Raw genomic sequence first — 18,750 nt, 5'->3', positions numbered from 1 at the left:
TTAATCCTAAATTAAAGTGAATTATCCATTTCAAAATCAATACATTTATGTCATTTCTACAATAACAACATGTCATTTGTAAACTGATTAATCCTAAATTCAAGTGAGCTATGCATTTAAAAATCAATAAATGTTTGCTATTTTGTAATAATGACACGCATCATAATTATTCTCTCACTAATAATAATAACAGATTCTTGTTGAGGGCTTTCCTCCCTGAATGGGAGCTCAAAACGCTTTACAATAAACATAAAACATGCACACACACACACACACACACACGCACGCATGCACGCACGCACGCACAATAATTGACAGAAACATGGGAATAGGGGACACACCGATGCACACACACACACACACACACACAAACACTCCTCAACCCACCTGCACACACACCTAGACATAACTGGCAAGACAGGTAGGCAGACACAGCAACCCACACGTAAACTGGAGATAATTATTTCACTATCAGTCCAGTCCAAGTGATTCTTACCGGAATTCCAGGTGCACCAGTAAATCCAGGTAAGCCAGCTTCACCCTGGAACAGGCAAGCTTTTGAAGACACAGTGATGACAAGTAGCAAAACATCTCAATTAAAAAAAGAAAACAAAAACCAAAAAAACTGCATCACCCCCAACCCTCCACAAATCACATCACCACCCACTCCCACCTTAAACACATAAGGGGGCAGGAACAGAGAAAACATACATGTAGAATGAGAGAGAGAGAGAGAGAGAGAGAGAGAGAGATGGAGAGAGAGAGGGGGGAAGAGAGAGAGGGGGGACGGGGGGGGTGGGGGTGGAGAACACACACATGCATGAGAGGGAGAGAATATGGAGAGAGAAGAGAGAGGGAGGGGGGACAGGGGGGGGGGGGAGAGAGAGAACGCACACATGCATGAGAGGGAGAGAATATGGAGAGAGAAGAGAGAGAGAGGGAGGGAGAGAGAGAGATGGAGAGAGAGAGGGGGGAGAGAGAGGGGGGAGGGGGGGGAGAGAGGGGGCATGGGGGGGGGGGGAGAGAATGCACACATGCATGAGAGGAAGAGAATATGGAGAGAGAAGAGAGAGAGCGAGAGAGGGAGGGAGAGAGAGATGGAGAGAGAGGGGGGAGGGGGGGGAGAGAGGGAGGACGGGGGGGGGGGGGGGGGGGGGAGAGAGAACGCACACATGCATGAGAGGGAGAGAATATGGAGAGAGAAGAGAGAGAGGGAGGGAGAGAGAGATGGAGAGAGGGGGAAGAGAGAGGGTGGGAGGGGGGAGAGAGGGGGGACGGGGGGTGGGGGGGAGAGAACGCACACATGCATGAGAGGGAGAGAATATGGAGAGAGAACTAACGAACTAACGAACGAACGAAGTTTTTTATTGAGGGAAGTGGAATAAGCATACATGTGGTTTTTTTCATCCAGCCCTCAGGGCAAATGGAAAATGAAAATGAATCAAAACATCCACAAAGTAGCAAAGAGATGAAGAAATAAGGACATGACATTCACATTTAAACATCTACATAATAAACATGTACATCTACATAATCATGATACAAACATCATCATATCATGAAGGAAAAAGATCAAACCATCCACCCACCCACCCCCCCAAAAAAAAACACACAAAAAAAACACACACAGCCCCTCCCAAGCCTCCCCCCCCCCTCCCAAAAAAAAAAAAAAAAAAAAAAAAAGTATCCAGGACACTGATTGTGGTTGTATATCATTAAGTAGTGCGATAGCGGTTAGACATACAATTAAACTATATATGCTTATTCAATAAGATAAAGTCAAGTTAAGTAGGATTGTTGACATATTTGTCCATAAGGTGTGTATGGTAATGTTTTTTGAATTCTTGAATGCTTTTCTGAACATTAAGATTGGATGAAATATTGTTCCATAAACAGCCTCCTGAATAAATGAGACTGGATTTAAACAGAGAAGAGAGAGAGAGAGGGAGGGAGAGAGAGAGGGGGAGAGGGAGAGAAAGCACTCATGCATGAGAGGGAGAGAATGGGGAAAGAGAAGAGAGAGAGAGAGAGAGAGAAACAGAGAAACAGAAACAGAGAGAAACAGATGAAGACAGAGAGACAGACAGAGACAAAGAACAAGAAAACAAACTTGTTTATGTTTTGATGATAGAATTTAAGCACTTGCATGCTTTTCTCATCCATACCCAACCCTATAATAAGAGGCAGAGACATGCCAAAGGAAAGCCAGACAGAGAGGCACACAGCGATAAAGAGAAGCAAGATTAACTACCCCAGTTACACACACACACACACACACACACACACAGAGCACATCATGCCTTCTGTATATCTTGTACTGCCCATCCAATACTCCTCTCCTCTATAAAAACGCACACTCATGCGAACACACACACACACACAAAATAAAAACACTGAAACACACACTCTACATACATGTACACACACACACACACACACACACACACACACACACACACATTGTAACATACACTACATGCATGCACACACATACGCTCTCTCTATTTCTCTCTCAGTATATTGGTGCATATCTCTCTTTCTATCAAAATACTAAGCAAAACCTTTTTTTCTTTTTTATCATTCACATACAGCACTCTCTCAATGTCTCACACACTTTCTCACGCATCACACACAAACACATACACACTTTCTCGATGTATCAGTAAACACACCCCTTTCTTATTCAGTACGCCAACACTCAAAACCGTTCCCTTCTCTCTTTCCTTCTCTCTCCAACATAACACACACACACTCGCTCTCTCTCTCTTTGTCAGTATGTAGGCATACACATCCTTTTCTTAGTTCCTACCCCAACACTTATCTACACACACTCTCGCTCTCTCTCTCTCGGTCAGTATGTAGGCATACACATCCTTTTCTTAGTTTGTACCCCAACACTTACCTGCTTCCATTATCTCTCTATAGAGCTCTCTCTGTTTATTAGACTTTTTGGCCTAAAATCACTATTGAATAGACACTTAACTGAAACACACACACACACGCACACACACACACACACACACACACACACCAACACACACCACACAGACCCCCCCACACACACACCATGTTCACCATCTTTAAACACACAAAGGAATATAGTCAACAAACACATCTCTAAATACATACTGCCCATCACATTCCTTCTCAAACTCAACCCCGCCCACCCCCCCACCCCCCAAATCCCCTCTTCCTCCTCCTCCTCCTCCCCCCTGCACCTTTCCACAATGTACAATCTCTTCATTTTCAGCTACACACATGCCTGGAATTATTTTTGAACATTCCATTCTAGCACTACCCCCCATTCCTTGTGCAAACACTCACCAATAACACTTCCCTTCATGCAAACATGCACATATGAACATCTGTCAACAAGTATGTATGCACCATCCTTTTCCGCTACCTTGCTACAGTCTCTCTTTCTTACACTTCATCGCACATGCAAAATTCCCTGAAACCAAACTGATTCTGCCTTCACAAAACAAACGCTGCATGCCCCACCCACAACACATCCATTCTCCTCCTCTCCCAACCTGACAGAAATACACACACAGACTCACACGCCCTATACCTCCTCGCCACCCACCCCTTTCTACCCTCCCTCACACCTTACCAGGCTCTTCACCTGACTGCCTGCAAGACCTCCCTCCTTCCCTGCTCACTCTCTCCCTCTTCACACTTCTACCCCTCACTCCACTCTCTCCGTCTCTGTACGTCTACCCTCACTCCACTCTCTCCGTCTCTGTACGTCTACCCCTCACTCCACTCTCTCCGTCTCTGTACGTCTACCCCTCACTCTGCTCTCTCCGTCTCTGTACGTCTACCCCTCACTCCGCTCTCTCCGTCTCTGTACGTCTACCCCTCACTCTGCTCTCTCCGTCTCTGTACGTCTACCCCTCACTCCACTCTCTCCGTCTCTGTACGTCTACCCCTCACTCTGCTCTCTCCGTCTCTGTACGTCTACCCCTCACTCTGCTCTCTCCGTCTTGGTACGTCTACCCCTCACTCTGCTCTCTCCGTCTTGGTATGTCTACCCCTCACTCCACTCTCTCCGTCTCTGTACGTCTACCCCTCACTCCGCTCTCTCCGTCTCTGTACGTCTACCCCTCACTCTGCTCTCTCCGTCTCTGTACGTCTACCCCTCACTCTGCTCTCTCCGTCTTGGTACGTCTACCCCTCACTCTGCTCTCTCAATCTCTGTACGTCTACCCCTCACTTCACTCTCTCCGTCTCTGTACGTCTACCCCTCACTCCACTCTCTCCGTCTCTGTACGTCGACCCCTCACTCCACTCTCTCCGTCTCTGTACGTCTACCCCTCACTCCACTCTCTCCGTCTCTGTACGTCTACCCCTCACTCCACTCTCCCAATCTCTGTACGTCTACCCCTCACTCCACTCTCTCCGTCTCTGTACGTCTACCCCTCACTCCACTCTCTCCGTCTCTGTACGTCGACCCCTCACTCCACTCTCTCCGTCTCTGTACGTCTACCCCTCACTCCACTCTCTCCGTCTCTGTACGTCTACCCCTCACTCCACTCTCTCCGTCTCTGTACGTCTACCCCTCACTCCACTCTCTCCGTCTCTGTACGTCGACCCCTCACTCCACTCTCTCCATCTCTGTACGTCTACCCCTCACTCCACTCTCTCCGTCTCTGTACGTCTACCCTCACTCCACTCTCTCCATCTCTGTACGTCTACCCCTCACTCCACTCTCTCCGTCTCTGTACGTCTACCCCTCACTCCGCTCTCTCCGTCTCTGTACGTCGACCCCTCACTCCACTCTCTCCGTCTCTGTACGTCGACCCCTCACTCCGCTCTCTCCGTCTCTGTACGTCGACCCCTCACTCCGCTCTCTCCGTCTCTGTACGTCTACCCCTCACTCCACTCTCTCCATCTCTGTACGTCTACCCCTCACTCTGCTCTCTCCGACTCTGTACGTCTACCCCTCACTCCGCTCTCTCCGTCTCTGTACGTCTACCCCTCACTCTGCTCTCTCAATCTCTGTATGTCTACCCTCCCTCCCACTCTCTCCCTCTCCACACCTCTAAACCTCCCTCCCACTATCTCCCTCTTCACTCCTCTCCCCTCCCTCCCACTCTCTCCCTCTCCACACCTCTACCCTCCCTCCCCCTCCCTCCCTCTCTCTCCCTCTCCACACCTCTACCCTCCCTCCCACTCTCTCCCTCTCCACACCTCTATACCTCCCTCCCATTCTCTCCCTCTCCACACCTCTCCCCCTCCCTCCCTCTCTCTCCCTCTCCACACCTCTACCCCTCCCGCCCACTTTTTCATCTGTACACATATTCCTCCTTCAGTCTTGTTTTCCCCCCACTGTTTGCCATATTGGTTGAAGGTCCCACAGCCATTCAGGGTGGTTGCCCATGGGGCAGTGACTTCATACTCACTGTGTCTAGCCTACAGTACTGGACAGCTAGGCCCAACCCTCTCCTTCCACAGTTTTAACCTCCCTCAACACAAGTCAGATGCCCATTCACACCTGCGTAGAATGAGCAAAATCAGAGTGATTTTGACAGTGAAATATTCACTGTGTCTTGCCCTCGCACAGAAGGTGGGGCTTTATCCTCTCTTCTGCTGTTTTCACCTTCCCAAACCAAAGTCAGGTACACATTCACACCTGCGTAGAGTGAGGAAAATTGGAGTGATGGTAACACAATGACTTCAGAATCATTGTGTCTAGCCCTTGCAAGGCCCATCCTCTCCTTACGCTGTTTTAACCTTCCCCGACTCAGGTGAGGTACCCATTCACACCTGGGTGGAGTGAGGAAGACCACAGTGGTATTGAACGAGAGAGAAAGAAAAAGAAAGAAAAAAAAGGAGTACTGTTTTAACCTTCCCCGACTCGAGTGAGGTACCTATTCACACCTGGGTGGAGTGAGGAAGACCACAGTGGTATTGAACAAGAGAGAAAGAAAAAAAAGAGTACTGTTTTAACCTTCCCCGACTCGAGTGCAGTACCCATTCACACCTGGGTGGAGTGAGGAAGACCACAGTGGTACTGAATGACAGAGAGAAAAAAAAGAGTAGAAACCCGGGGTCTACTTTGTTTGAGGGCTGCGACTCCCACATTCACTTGTATACGTGTTGAAGTGGATTTTTACATACATGACCATTTTACCTGACCATTCAGGAAGCCACACTCTGTGTTTGAAAGTAAGGAAGCCTGGGTAAAAATTTAAAAAAAAGAAAATAGCCACAGAGAGACAGGAGTCAAAGGTCACATACCCTGAACCCCTTGGATCCCCGGGCTCCCGGCTCCCCAGGGGAACCCTTCATCCCCATGGCGCCCACGGGTCCCTCAGGTCCCAGAAATCCAGGTAGACCTTGGGGACCTCGCAGTCCAGGTAGCCCTGGAGCTCCCTGTAAGTGAAAGAAGGGGGGTGGTCAGGTATGTTTACAGGTGCATATATATATACTTACATGTACATTCTTACATATTGCGTGTGTGTGTGTGTGTGTGCGCGCGCGTGTGTGCATGTGTGCGTGTGTGCGTGAGTGTGTGTGTGTGTTATGTTCTTTCTGTAGATCTTCATAAAGACTTATCACCGCTATACATTCTTTCACTGACACCATCACCATCAGTGGCATTTCATTTAATGTGTACATGAATGTTCTCTGTAAGAATCTTAGTAGGGACACAACAACCCCAGACATACTTTAACTTGCATCATTACCATCAGTCACCCTAATCTGGTTGTTGGGTGTGTCCTGTTACAGACCTAATCTGTTGGGTGTGCCTTGTTAAGTCCTACTGTAGTTGATTGCATGTACCCTGTTACAGACCTAATCTGTTGGGTGTGCCCTGTTAAGTCCTACTGCAGTTGATTGCGTGTACCCTGTTACAGACCTAATCTGTTGGGTGTGCCTTGTTAAGTCCTACTGCAGTTGATTGCGTGTTCCTTTTTACACAGTTACTTTTATTGCCATGTGTCCCCTGTTATCTTCGGTTGTTGAGTGTGCCCTGTTGCAGATTTACTCAGTTGGATGTGCCTTGATACAGCCTTACTCTGGAGTGCTGCTTGTTAGGTATGCCCTGTCACAGTCCTGTTCTCATTGTTGGGTGTACCCAGTTACAACACTCGGCTTATATCACAGACTGACATAAGTTTACATTTGGGCCAACAGCAATGTGAGAGCTGTATTATCAATGGTTTCTCCAGTCAATGGGAAACCATTTACAGCTTAGTTTTTGTGAAGGACTATGACTCTCAGACTAGGAGGCAAAATTGCACTGGCTCTTAGTGCTGCAGCCTTGTGGGCTAGTTGGCCTTTGGGAACCATCCCAACGCCGACTGTCCTAAAACCCTCTTGGCCGAGAGAGTGGGGATGTACTTGGGCAAGACACTCTCCACTATAAACAAATTCTAGCCCAAGTAGTCGGAACAGCAGTTGCCTCCTCTGCTGTTCTGATGGTCATAGTCGGACACGACTGACTATCATATACCCAGTTACAGACCGATGGTCCACATACCTAATTTGTTGAGTGTGCCCTGTTACAGACCTATTCTAGAAGTGGGGGTACTCAGTTACAGACCTATTCTGTTGGGTGTGCCCTGTTACAGACCTACTTAGATTGTTGTGTGTACCTGATCACAGACCTACTCTATTGGGTGTATGTGCCTTGTAACAAACCTACTCAGGTTGTGGTGTGTGCCTTGATACAAATCTATTCTGCTTGGTCGGTGTTCCCTGATACAGCTCTACTCTGGTTAGTGGGTGTGCCCTGGTGCTAGCCGACTTTGTTGGGTGCGCCATTTTACTCCTCACTCTGGAGGGTGGAAGTGTCATGTTATGACCTGACTCTGCTACCTGGATGTGTCTTGTTACAGCCCTACACTGGTTACTGGCTGTGTCCCGTTTCAGCCCAACACTAATTTTGGGAGTACCATGTTAGAGCCCTACTCTTGTTGTTGGATGCACGCTGTTCCAAACTTACTCTGGCTTTGGGGTGTGTCTGTTACTGCCCTACTATGATTGTAGAGCATGCTCTGTTAGAGCCCTACTATGGTTGTATGGCGTGCCCTGTTACAGCTCTACATTGGTGTGCCCTGTTACAGCTCTACTACGATTGTAGGGCATGCCCCTGTTACAATCCTATTGTGGTTGCAGGGCATGCCCTGTTACAGCTCTACTATGGTTGTAGAGTGTGCCCTGTTACAACCCTACCTTGGCTGAAGGGTGTGCCCTGTTACAGGCTTATCCTGGATTGGGTGTGCACTCTAACAGCCCTACTCTGGTTGAAGGGTGTTCCCTTTTTCCACGCTAATAATGTGTTCCGCTGTTTTTACAGAAACACAGAAGTCTTGTTGATTTGGCAACAGATATGTTGTCTCTGGCATAACCAAATGCAGCAAACAGATAAAATCCAAGACGTGTCTACAACAAAGAAATATGAGAAAGAAACACCAGACGCAGGTACACAAACACACACATTTCACAATCGCCATCATAACAAAACAGGTGTGAAGACATACACGATGTTCAAACCCACACTTCTTAACTGACACACACATACAAACATTCACACAATACAGATACATGCTCACACGCATGGACAAAGACTCGGCATTCAGCTGACACATTGACTGAATGGATTGCTGGATCCCTGTTATACTGTCTGATTGAAGAGTTCCTGTAACGGGACTTGGGCTACAGGCATTACTGCATTGATTTGAAGAAGAAAAAAAAGAAAGAAGAACAAAATGTTAACTGATGTTGAATTTCAGCAAATTATGGGATGTTGATTGCACTGCTCAAATTAATTCTTTCTTTGTATATTTCCCTTTTATTCACCCCACCCCACCCCACCCCACCCACCCACACACACACACACACACACACACACACACACACACACCACATCACATCACATCACATACCTAGTAATATCACTCGAAGTGAAAAGATGTTCAATCGAAGTACTTACCCTCTCCCCTTTGTCTCCAGCACAAATACAGATAGTGGAGGTACATCCTTCACACGCCTGCAGACACAAGGTAAATGTCAGTAACTTATAATTTCTATACTCCACACAAGGAGAATGTACTATCACTTTAACGAATTCGTAGAGATGATCACTTCACACACCTGCAGACGTAAGATTAATGTTGTCAGTAACTTATACTTTCTATACTTCATACAAGGAGAATGTAGAATCACTTTAACAAATTCACAGAGATGATCACTTCACACGCCTGCAGACATAAGGTAAATGTCAGTAACTCGGCAGATACTTTCTATACCACGTAAAAGGAGAATGTAGTATCACTTTAATGAATTCATAGAGATGATCACCTCACACACCTGCAGACATAAAGTTAATGTTGTCAGTAACTTATACTTTCTATGAGTATGAGAATATAGTATCACTTTAATGAATTCGTAGAGATGATCACTTCATATGCCTGCAGACATAAGGTTAATGTTGTCAGTAACTTATACTTTCTATATTCCATACAAGGAGAATGTAATATCATTTAAACAAATTGATAGAGATGCTCAGCTTTGTTGTACTGCATTGCATTGCATTGTATTGCATTGTATTACATTGTATTACTCTTTGTCACAACAGATCTCTCTGAATGAAATCAGTGCTGCTCTCCCCAGGGAGAGTCTATTACTACAGTGCAACAACACCCTTTTTTTCCTTTCTCTTTGTTACACATGCAGGTCTATGTTTTATATGTTTTACTATCAACATACTGGATTTTTCTACACAGTTTTCCTATCGACACCCTTTTCTTTCTGTAGATTCTTTTTACATGTACATGCTACACACAAGACCTCAGTTTATCAACTCATCTGAAGGACAAGCATCTAGACCACCACTCCAGGTCTAGTGGAAGGGGGGAAAATGCTGGCGATCCAGCACTCTTAGATTCTCTCACTTCCAAGCAGACACATTATAACTAAGCAAACATTCCACAAAACTTTTTTTTCTTTCTACTTCTCTTTTGTTTAATATCAAACAATTCTTTTTTTGTGTGTGTAAAAACTTTTGAGGAAAAAAAATGGTATTCTCTTTCTGTCATTGTGATTAGAGGTGGATCACAGTATATCTATTAATGTACAATGAATAATTAATATGAGCTGGGATTCAACTTTGAATCCAAGCTATTTTGCAATGAGTACATTGTCATAGCTCTCAAAATAATTGTAGAAATATAAAACACAATTTTTGTCTCTCCAGCCTCTCTTCTTTCTTATCTTCATCACTACTTTCACAGATATCCTAACCCCACCCCGGTCGTGTTTCACGCCCCCCCCCCCCCAACTTTGAATCCAAGCTATTTTGCAATGAGTACATTGTCATAACTCTCAAAATAATTGTAGAAATATAAAACACAATTTTTGTCTCTCCAGCCTCTCTTCTTTCTTATCTTCATCACAAGGAGAGTTAGTTCAACTGGGCCATTGTATTGGGAAATAAACAACACCTTTTTTTTTTTCTTTTTTAAAACTCATGCATTATAACCACTTCATACTAATCACATAAATGTTGATGCTGTTGATGTACCAAATTCTGGTTTAATGCTTCAGTAAATTTTACCAAAAGAATCATGAAGTCACTGTCACTTCTCTTTTAATTTCAGTAAAAATTTCCCCAGTAAATTACATACTTAAAGAATTTAAAGTAATTTCTCATTCATTTCTTAACAAATTTAACTAATTTAAAAGAATTATGATGAAGCCATTCCTCATTTAGAGTTTCAATAAATTTAGAAAGAATATGAACTTAAAGAATTATGAGGTAATTTCTGAATGTCTTAATGTAAACTGATCACATAATTTTGATTAAAATTTATAATTTATCTTTTAATATTTCAATGGTTTTCGATCTAAAGGTCTGTAACAAGGGAATTTTTTGTTTCTAAGGCATCCAAGAGTCATGACCTGGGTGTGGCCGGGCCCCCTTAGAGTGTAAGGAGTTATATGGGCCGATGTAGAGTTTCTTATCACTCACTGTTTAATGTTTAAATGATTTTTAACTTAATGAATTATGTTGAATAATGTTGTTAGGTTGGGAAGAAATGAGAGAAGAGCTGGGATTTCAGAGAGAGAGAGGCAGACAGGCAGAGAGCGATGGGGGAGCCAGGGGGAGAGGGGGCGCGGGGGGGTGGGGGGGTGCCGGGGGGGGGGAGAGAGGTAGGAAGGAGGCGAGTGTGGAGCAGGGGGAGGGAGGGGGGGGGGGTGACGGGTTGTGGGAGGATATGAACCGCAGATGGATAGGCTACTGCATGACATACATTTCTCACTATCGTCAATCCTTTGCTTCTGCCACTGTATCAGCGTCACCACAAAATACCCTCAGATACTAGACCGTTCTCAAGACGTTTCATGCAGCTCAACTACTTTCACAGATATCCTAACCCCACCCCGGTCGTGTTTCACGCCCCCCTCCCCCCCGTCCCCCCTCCCCCGCCCTCCTCTCTCTCTCTCTCTCTCTCTCTCACCAATATACATTATTTGTTATTGTTATCTGATTACCCTAAGAAAGAAAATTATCGTTCAGTGCAAAATGCAACGGATGTTCCAGAATTCGGAACTCTGCGCAGGATCTTGTCCTGCAGAAGAACATCAGCACGTGATAAACATCGTCTCGTCGGCATCTCAACCACTAGAGCGTCGCGTTCCTAGTGAGGCCCTGCAAGGGTTAAGATGAATTACTGACCACTGAAATATTCGCCGCGCGAAGAAATTACAACCGCTGCTCCGTGGAGCACTCGCTCAGGAAATGTTCGCGAAACTTGAAATCCATTTTTTTGACTTTTCTCGTGTTTGGCATTAAAACCGAAGCAATTTTGCGTAGAACATTTCTCTTCCCACTCCCCCCCAAAAAAGATGAAAAAAATAAGAAATAGGTTATGTATCGTGTATCGCTCAGCATGACATGCATGCAGATTATTGTCTACTTGACTGACAAAAAAGATCAACAGCAATCGTCAAAATGGAAAAACAATTCACAAAATAAACATACCAGTTTCAACAAAACAAGGATTTTAAACAAGAAAAAAACACTTACCGCTGATGACACTGTGTCAACGAAAACTGAGATCACAATTCCCAGGATTGTTGCCACGGCAGCAACTTCACTCGGCTTCATGTTGCCGAGCGTTTCCCGAGGGTTTAACTACGACTGGTGGGTAAAAGTTCTTTGACTAAACCAGATTATTGCATTCTGGTTCAGTCCTAACACACCGAGAAACACCTACTAAAAAGAACACTTCCTCGGCCGACCAGTCTCTCCCCTACACACTCATGTTCACCATCACTTACAGGAGAGCTAGTCAGTCCAGCAGACCCGCTCGCAGACGATACGGTGGGGACTATTTTCAGAACTTTCTAAACTTTGTAACTCCGCCCTACTTGGCGAGGAAAATGCCACAGCATTGTGAACTCGCAAGATGAGACAGTGGCGGTAGTACAAATACCGAAGTTAATGGGAGATTTCCTACACACTTGACCGGTAAACAAAGAACTAACTTTCTCCGCGGAAACGGGTTTCCTGCAGAGAGTTGCAATACGGATCTGGAATTTGGGGAAGCTGGGTGTAGGGGTGGTTGTGCACTCGTGTCAATCAATGCAAATTCGTGCACTTTTTAACACGAAGTTCCCCAAGAGTGGACACTGTGGTTACACGGTGCTAAATCCGCGTATAATATAGTCCGACGTGTTTTGTTTTTGTCAGTCAGTTGTGCAGCGCTTTACAGTTAATCTTTAATTATTTCCATGCCACAGTATGCATTTGATAAACCCGAGTTTGATCATTCATAGAAACATGAAGTCCAGTTGACATCATGGTCAGTATTTTTTTTCTGATTAAAAAGAAAGGAAACAAATAAATAATTGTTTATGTGGATGAATTTTCTGTGTAGGTGGGAAAGACACGCACACGGTTGTTTATTCCAGTTTCGACATTAGTCAGAGGTTAAAGACGCCTGGCACATCCCATTCAAAGAGCCGATACCGACCACATTTCCTTGGTCATGGTGGTGGAGGAAATTCCGAGGGCAGCACCGATCTCATTGGTCAGGGATGCGGAGTGGAACGCGAACGAAGCCCCGCCCCCTAGTAAGCGCATTCTGTAATCCTACTCTCATCTGCTACCATTCTGTGGAAGCGTTCTTCCCGACTGCTAGAAAGTTTGGTTGGGAAGAGCGTTCCCAAACTTTCACGGTTTTATAGTTAAGTTGTACATTTTTCTTTTGAATAGGCACAAGGCAACAGGTTTGGCTGCTGAGCTTTTCCTCAGCGAGACCATCAGGTTTTTTTTAGGGTAGCTGCCCGTGTGAGGGTGGTCAGTTTTTAACAAGACTCTATGACCGTGTGTTGCCAGGGTGCCAGCCACCGTGCTGGTAGCCCAATGGTGGTCAGCTCAAGGTGCGTTCACAGGCTGTCCGAACCGTCCTCATGGCGAGTGAGAATCACATCCATCTGGTAAGTCATCGTTTACACTAATCCCATTTTTCCTGTGTGCATTAACTGTATATTAAACATAACCACAGCAAGAAGAACTTTGAAACACTTAAAACAGGTGTGACTTTGCATAATTAAAAACTGCATCGTGGGTTTTATTTTCTGCTCAGATATGGTTCGTGGTAGATGTTCTTTCACTATAGTTTATGGGTTTCGTTTTACTTACTTTCTTTACCTCGTCTCTTTCAGGTTTCTACTCGCAGCACTTCTCTTTGTCTTAGCTTCGTTTACGGACATTGCCGCGGCGGTAAGTAATGATTTTGAATTACATATTTGCTGACTGGCTGTGCGTAACTGAGGCTCACCAATCACTGAACGAACATTGCGAGGTAAATATGAAATAAAATAGGTTTGTTACTGTGTTTTTATTTTCAAAGTAAACGGGAAATTTTAAACTAATGATATGTAATGATGGTGATGGTAAGAAAATGTGTCAAAAGCGATGGACTTGAGAGGACAAAATGCTTTTCGCAAAAACGAAACTAAAATCTTTGGCCAATCCCTGAAAGGGCCCCACCGTGCTCGCCAGCCTCGAGCTCCAGCGGAAGGGAGACTGGCTGAGTCTGCAACAAGCAGGACAAATTATCTACCCTTCTGCTTCTGTCGGCTTCTGCACACACGGCAATATAATGGGCGAAAACTTTTAATAACAACATAATTCATATTTTGAAATGAGCGGCTTTTTGGGGTATTGTTCCTTTGCATAGATTTTTGATAAAATAGCATCAGCTAATTATTAATGTTCTGTCAATTAATGGAAAATTTCATATAATTAAGAAAGACAGATTTTCTCTACAGACACAAGAGGGGACACCATCACAATATATGTATATGAAAGTTGTGCTTGATTTTTAATTACTGTCGTAAACAAATTACCTCACAGAGAATGAAATAAAATACAGGAGTTACACTTACTGAAAAATTAATGAGTACATGTATGTTTTTCAGGGGTTGATACGAATATGATGTTATAGAATACTATTGATGTCATTTTTTTCCCTTTTCTTCTATCTAGATATCCCAAATTATGAATCTTTTTTGGGGAAAAAGACAAACACACACATGCAATTGATTATTACAATTCCAATAATCAATAAATCTTTAGATATTTGACTTATCTAGTTATTTAATAGTTAACCTTCTCTCTCTTTCTATTTATCTCAATTTATCATTTTCTTCTCTTATTTCTCTTCTCTCTGTTTATTATGTCTTTTTTTTCTTTTTCTTTTTTCTTCTTTTTTTTTTGTCTGGTCTTTTTAAAAAATTTCCTGTTGAAAGATAATACTGCTTTGCCAAGTGAGGGCCAGGGAGAAGTTCAGATTCCAGGGAATACTTAAAAAGTTAATACTGAAAGGAGGAGGGTGGTATAGGATTCATCCCGTCTGTCAATGAAAGCAGTTTGTTTAACCTACCCAGCAGAGATTTGGCATACTGGGGCCATATTCAAGACAGAATTCATTTTGCTTTAAGGTAAGTTGCCTTTAATGGCAGGGACCGGCAGATACAGTTCACCTTGAAGGTTAAGTTAAGTTTGTATTCAAGAGACACATGTTGTACTCAGGCAGCTAACCTGTAATTAAAAACCTGGTGGTTCCCTTTTGTGCATGCTCTATTACTTCTCACCCCATCACAGTCCAGAGCATTGTCAAGAGAGTTTGCAAACCATGGGCTGTCTGCAAAGAACGCCTGTTTTCTCTCAACCAAAAAAAAAAAGGATCCGGTATATTCACCTCTGCTTCATGGGCAGTCACCCACGGCAGGTAGTGAGGGCAAATTTGCCTTTGGGCTTGAAGACCCGTGGGTAGATTCGAGTGTTCCTGAATAACGGATACTGCTTACCATCAGGCAGTTTGCTTTGCCTCATGTAGATTTGCCATTGAGGAGCTGTGGTAGAGTCTGGTGGGCATTGCAGTTTTTGATCAAGGTTTGAGGCCCCATTTTAACCTGTCTTGTGTACTAGGGAAACCAGACACTGCTTTCCCTCAGGCAGTTTGCCTTGCCTCAGGTAGTTTTGCCAGCAGGTAACTTTTACCTGCAGACATGATAGTCTCTTGAATAGGATGCTGATGGGTGGCATTGTCTTGGGTGTTTTAGGTGATATCAAAAAGCCAAGAAGCAGGCCATTTCACTTTTCATCTCTTGGTGGAGGGGGACTGTACAGAACTGTGCATGTGAAATTACAGGCCATGCTGCCACTTGGTGCATCTCAAACTGACATGAAACTGATAGATTAAAAATACAGTTGCTGCAGTGCAACTGTGTGTGTCTGTTTCACATATTGCTTGAAATGTTGATGTCCTGTTTCTTTGGCGTTGCTTTGTTTCTTAAAAAAAACAACAACAAAAAACGTGCCATGGAGGAGTCATGGCAGTCTGTTGGGTACTGCACTTTCTTGGTTCAGTGTTCACCAGTAATCTGGGTTTGAGGTTCCATTTTGACACGTGTTGGATACTAGGGAATAACACTTTGCTCTGATATTCCTTTCTCCACCCACATATGCACAGGCACCTGACTTTGGTTGGGGAAGGTTAAAATTATGGAAGGAGAGGATTGGGCCATGCCTTTTTGTGCTGATCCCTAGACATAGAGAAAATGAATTTACTGCCCCAGTGGGCATAAAAAGGTTAAGGGACCTTTAAATGTTGATGTCTTGTTTTCAAGGTATCACTTAATAAACACTATTTAGTTGTTCAGAGCTAACAGAACCTTTGCTCAAACTGAATCTCTGTTGGATGCCTTCTCAATCTTACACTGCATTATACTTGTCTTGCCTACGTGTTCATTTTCAGATACTAGCCAACCACTTTTTGCATTTGTGTTTGTTTGTTGTTGTTGTTTTTGTTGTTGTTGTTTTTAGTGTGTATACACATTCCATAGGACACTGCCATAGTTCAATGCTTTTTTTTTTTTTTTTTTTTTTTTTTGCTTTTTTGTAAATGGAAAATATTTTATTCAATCAGACAGCATTTAGTTACAATTGAATTTTGTTTTCCAAGAGCTCAAAATTTATGTTTTCCGTTTGTAGAGCATGCTCATCCCTGGGTTAACTCTTTCACTGCCATCAAGTGGTCATGTTAAATGGACCATTTTTCACATGATAACAAAGCTTGATAGCTGCAGCCAACTTATCTGCACAATAGGAAATCGACTAACCTTCCCCCTTTGACCAAGTTTGAAGTGAAAAAGTCCACTGTGTTGATTATGACATGAACCAAATTACGTGACTGTGAGCATTGAGTTTAATATATTTGGTGCTGAGGAGTGTTTTCCACACAGAAACCTGGTGGCAAAAGAGATTAAGAGGTGCTCACTTGAAGGAGGATGTGATTCATCAATTGCGATTCAGATCAGTTTCAATTTCTCAAGGAGGTGTCACTGCGTTCTGAAAAATCCATATACGCTACACCACATCTGCTATGTAGATGCCCGACAGCAGGCCTTGGGTGCATGGATGTATGTTAACCATTCTGCCACCTTCCTCCTTATTCAGAGTAATGCAAGATGTGATCAGAATGGACAGCTGGATACTCTCAGCCACTCCCAAGCATTTGGTTTCAGTGACACATGCATCCTGTCTGAGATAAGATAAGAAAAGAAAAGAATAACTTTATCATCTCATTAAGAGAAATTACATCAGTTGCGGCAAAACAAACGTGGACAATTACTTTGACATTACTTTCAATTTATACAGTCCTTATTGTGACAGCTGTTTTGTTGAAAAAAGGTCATGGTCAAGGTCATATATTCTTTTATGGCCATCTGGGCTGCAAATTCATATATCCAGTGTATCTAGGGCTTGACCCAGTCCTCTCCTGCGACCATTTTAACCTTCTCTAATATAAGTCAGGTACCCATTCACACTAGGGTCTAGTGAGGAAAATCATGGAGTAAAGTAAAGTGCCTTTCCCAAGGACACAACGCGATGTCGAAACAGGGCCTTGAACCCTGACCACTGGTTCAGAAGTCCAACGCCAAAATGATTGTGCCATGTCCTCCTTCGTTGCACTGGCCCAAGAATTATTTCCTTCGGAGGTGATCTATTGCTTGACTGCTGTAGGAATAATACATGTATGTTACTGAGGGTGGCTATGAAGAAGAAACTCTTTTTCCACTCCCATTTATTTTCCATTCAGTGTTTTATTTAAGATGCTTTTTGCCAGATAAAAGGCTACTGATTAAAACTGATGGACAAGTTTATCAGTGATGATCTGAAGTGATATATTACATCTTGAACCCTTCTCCATACTTGGCTTATCCCTTTTCACTGTGTTTCTTTTTTCCTCTTTTTTTTTCTTTTTTTTTCTGGTGCACCTTTTGGAAACAGCATAGGAATTAGTTGTATGATGTAACAGAAAGAGAAGAAATTTGTTAAATTCTATGGGAACCAGCATGAAAAAAGGGGGAAGGAAATAGTTAAATTATGTCCAAGAGAACCTGAAGAGAAGAGTTAAATTCTGTGGGAACCAGTTCTATTTTTTAAAAAGAAGAATAAAACAAACTTAGGAAGGAAAGGGTTAAATTGAGTCCAGGAGAACCAGAATAAATTTTGTGTGAACAAGGATTTTTTTTTTTTTTTTAATCAGGAAGGATAGATAATTGTCTCCAGAAGAGTCAGAAGAAAACAGTTAAATTATGTGGAACTAGCACACACACACACACACACACAATCTGGAAGCAAAGGGTTAAACTGGATCGTGGAGAGTCAGAACAAAAGAGTTAAATTTTGTGTGAACCACCAATAAAGAATATCTGGAAAAAGAGTTACATTGCTTCCAGGCCAGTCAGATGATAAGTTAAATTCTACCAGAAGGTAAGAATTAAGTTCTTTGGGAGCGGAATTTAAAAAAAAAAAATCAGAAATGAGAGTTAAACTCTGTCCCTCAGAACTGGGGGGGGGGGGGGGGGGGGGTGGAAACTATCTGGGGACCAGGAGGTGGGAAGAATGAGCTACAGCTGTGGGGGGTCGGAAGAGGAATGCAGTCAGGAATGGAAGCTAGTGATAAGCACAGAGAGGCCCTGTTTGACTGGACTGCCTGATGTTTAACTTAATGGTCTCCCCTTAGATAAAACTGACTTTTTATCTGGAGTGTTTATCCAATGGTCCTTCATAAAAAAAAGAGAAGAAAAAAAGAAACTTCTGCTTTGCCTTGTCTATGTTGAATTAGGTGTGTGCTGTTCTTTTTTTCTTTTCTTTTTTTTTTTTTTTTATAGTTCCCTCCCTCATAAATACCATGCACAATGCCACATGTGAACTTG

At 43.5% G+C, this 18,750-nt stretch overlaps 2 protein-coding genes across 2 annotated transcripts in view; one reads left to right on the top strand and one right to left on the bottom strand.

Annotated features, from left to right (window-relative positions):
• Positions 1–12,326, bottom strand: part of LOC143275202 (uncharacterized) — a 75,544-nt gene extending 63,218 nt beyond the window's left edge. The window contains exons 1-4 of the mRNA XM_076579173.1: positions 12,041–12,326; positions 8,945–9,001; positions 6,244–6,378; positions 497–541 (exon numbers count right to left, since the gene is read on the bottom strand). Coding sequence (XP_076435288.1) covers positions 497–541; positions 6,244–6,378; positions 8,945–9,001; positions 12,041–12,121 — 318 coding nt within the window. The 5' untranslated portion in view covers positions 12,122–12,326. The remainder of the gene's footprint in view (positions 1–496; positions 542–6,243; positions 6,379–8,944; positions 9,002–12,040) is intronic.
• A 793-nt stretch (positions 12,327–13,119) lies between these two features.
• The window catches only part of LOC143275257 (uncharacterized), a 90,438-nt gene continuing 84,807 nt past the window's right edge, over positions 13,120–18,750 (top strand). Inside the window, exons 1-2 of the mRNA XM_076579233.1 lie at positions 13,120–13,455; positions 13,684–13,741. Coding sequence (XP_076435348.1) covers positions 13,337–13,455; positions 13,684–13,741 — 177 coding nt within the window. The 5' untranslated portion in view covers positions 13,120–13,336. The remainder of the gene's footprint in view (positions 13,456–13,683; positions 13,742–18,750) is intronic.

The sequence above is a fragment of the Babylonia areolata genome, chromosome 30 (assembly GCF_041734735.1).
Source record: "Babylonia areolata isolate BAREFJ2019XMU chromosome 30, ASM4173473v1, whole genome shotgun sequence".
Classification (NCBI taxonomy): Eukaryota; Metazoa; Mollusca; class Gastropoda; order Neogastropoda; family Buccinidae; genus Babylonia; species Babylonia areolata.
This window is presented reverse-complemented; position numbering and strand designations above follow the sequence as displayed.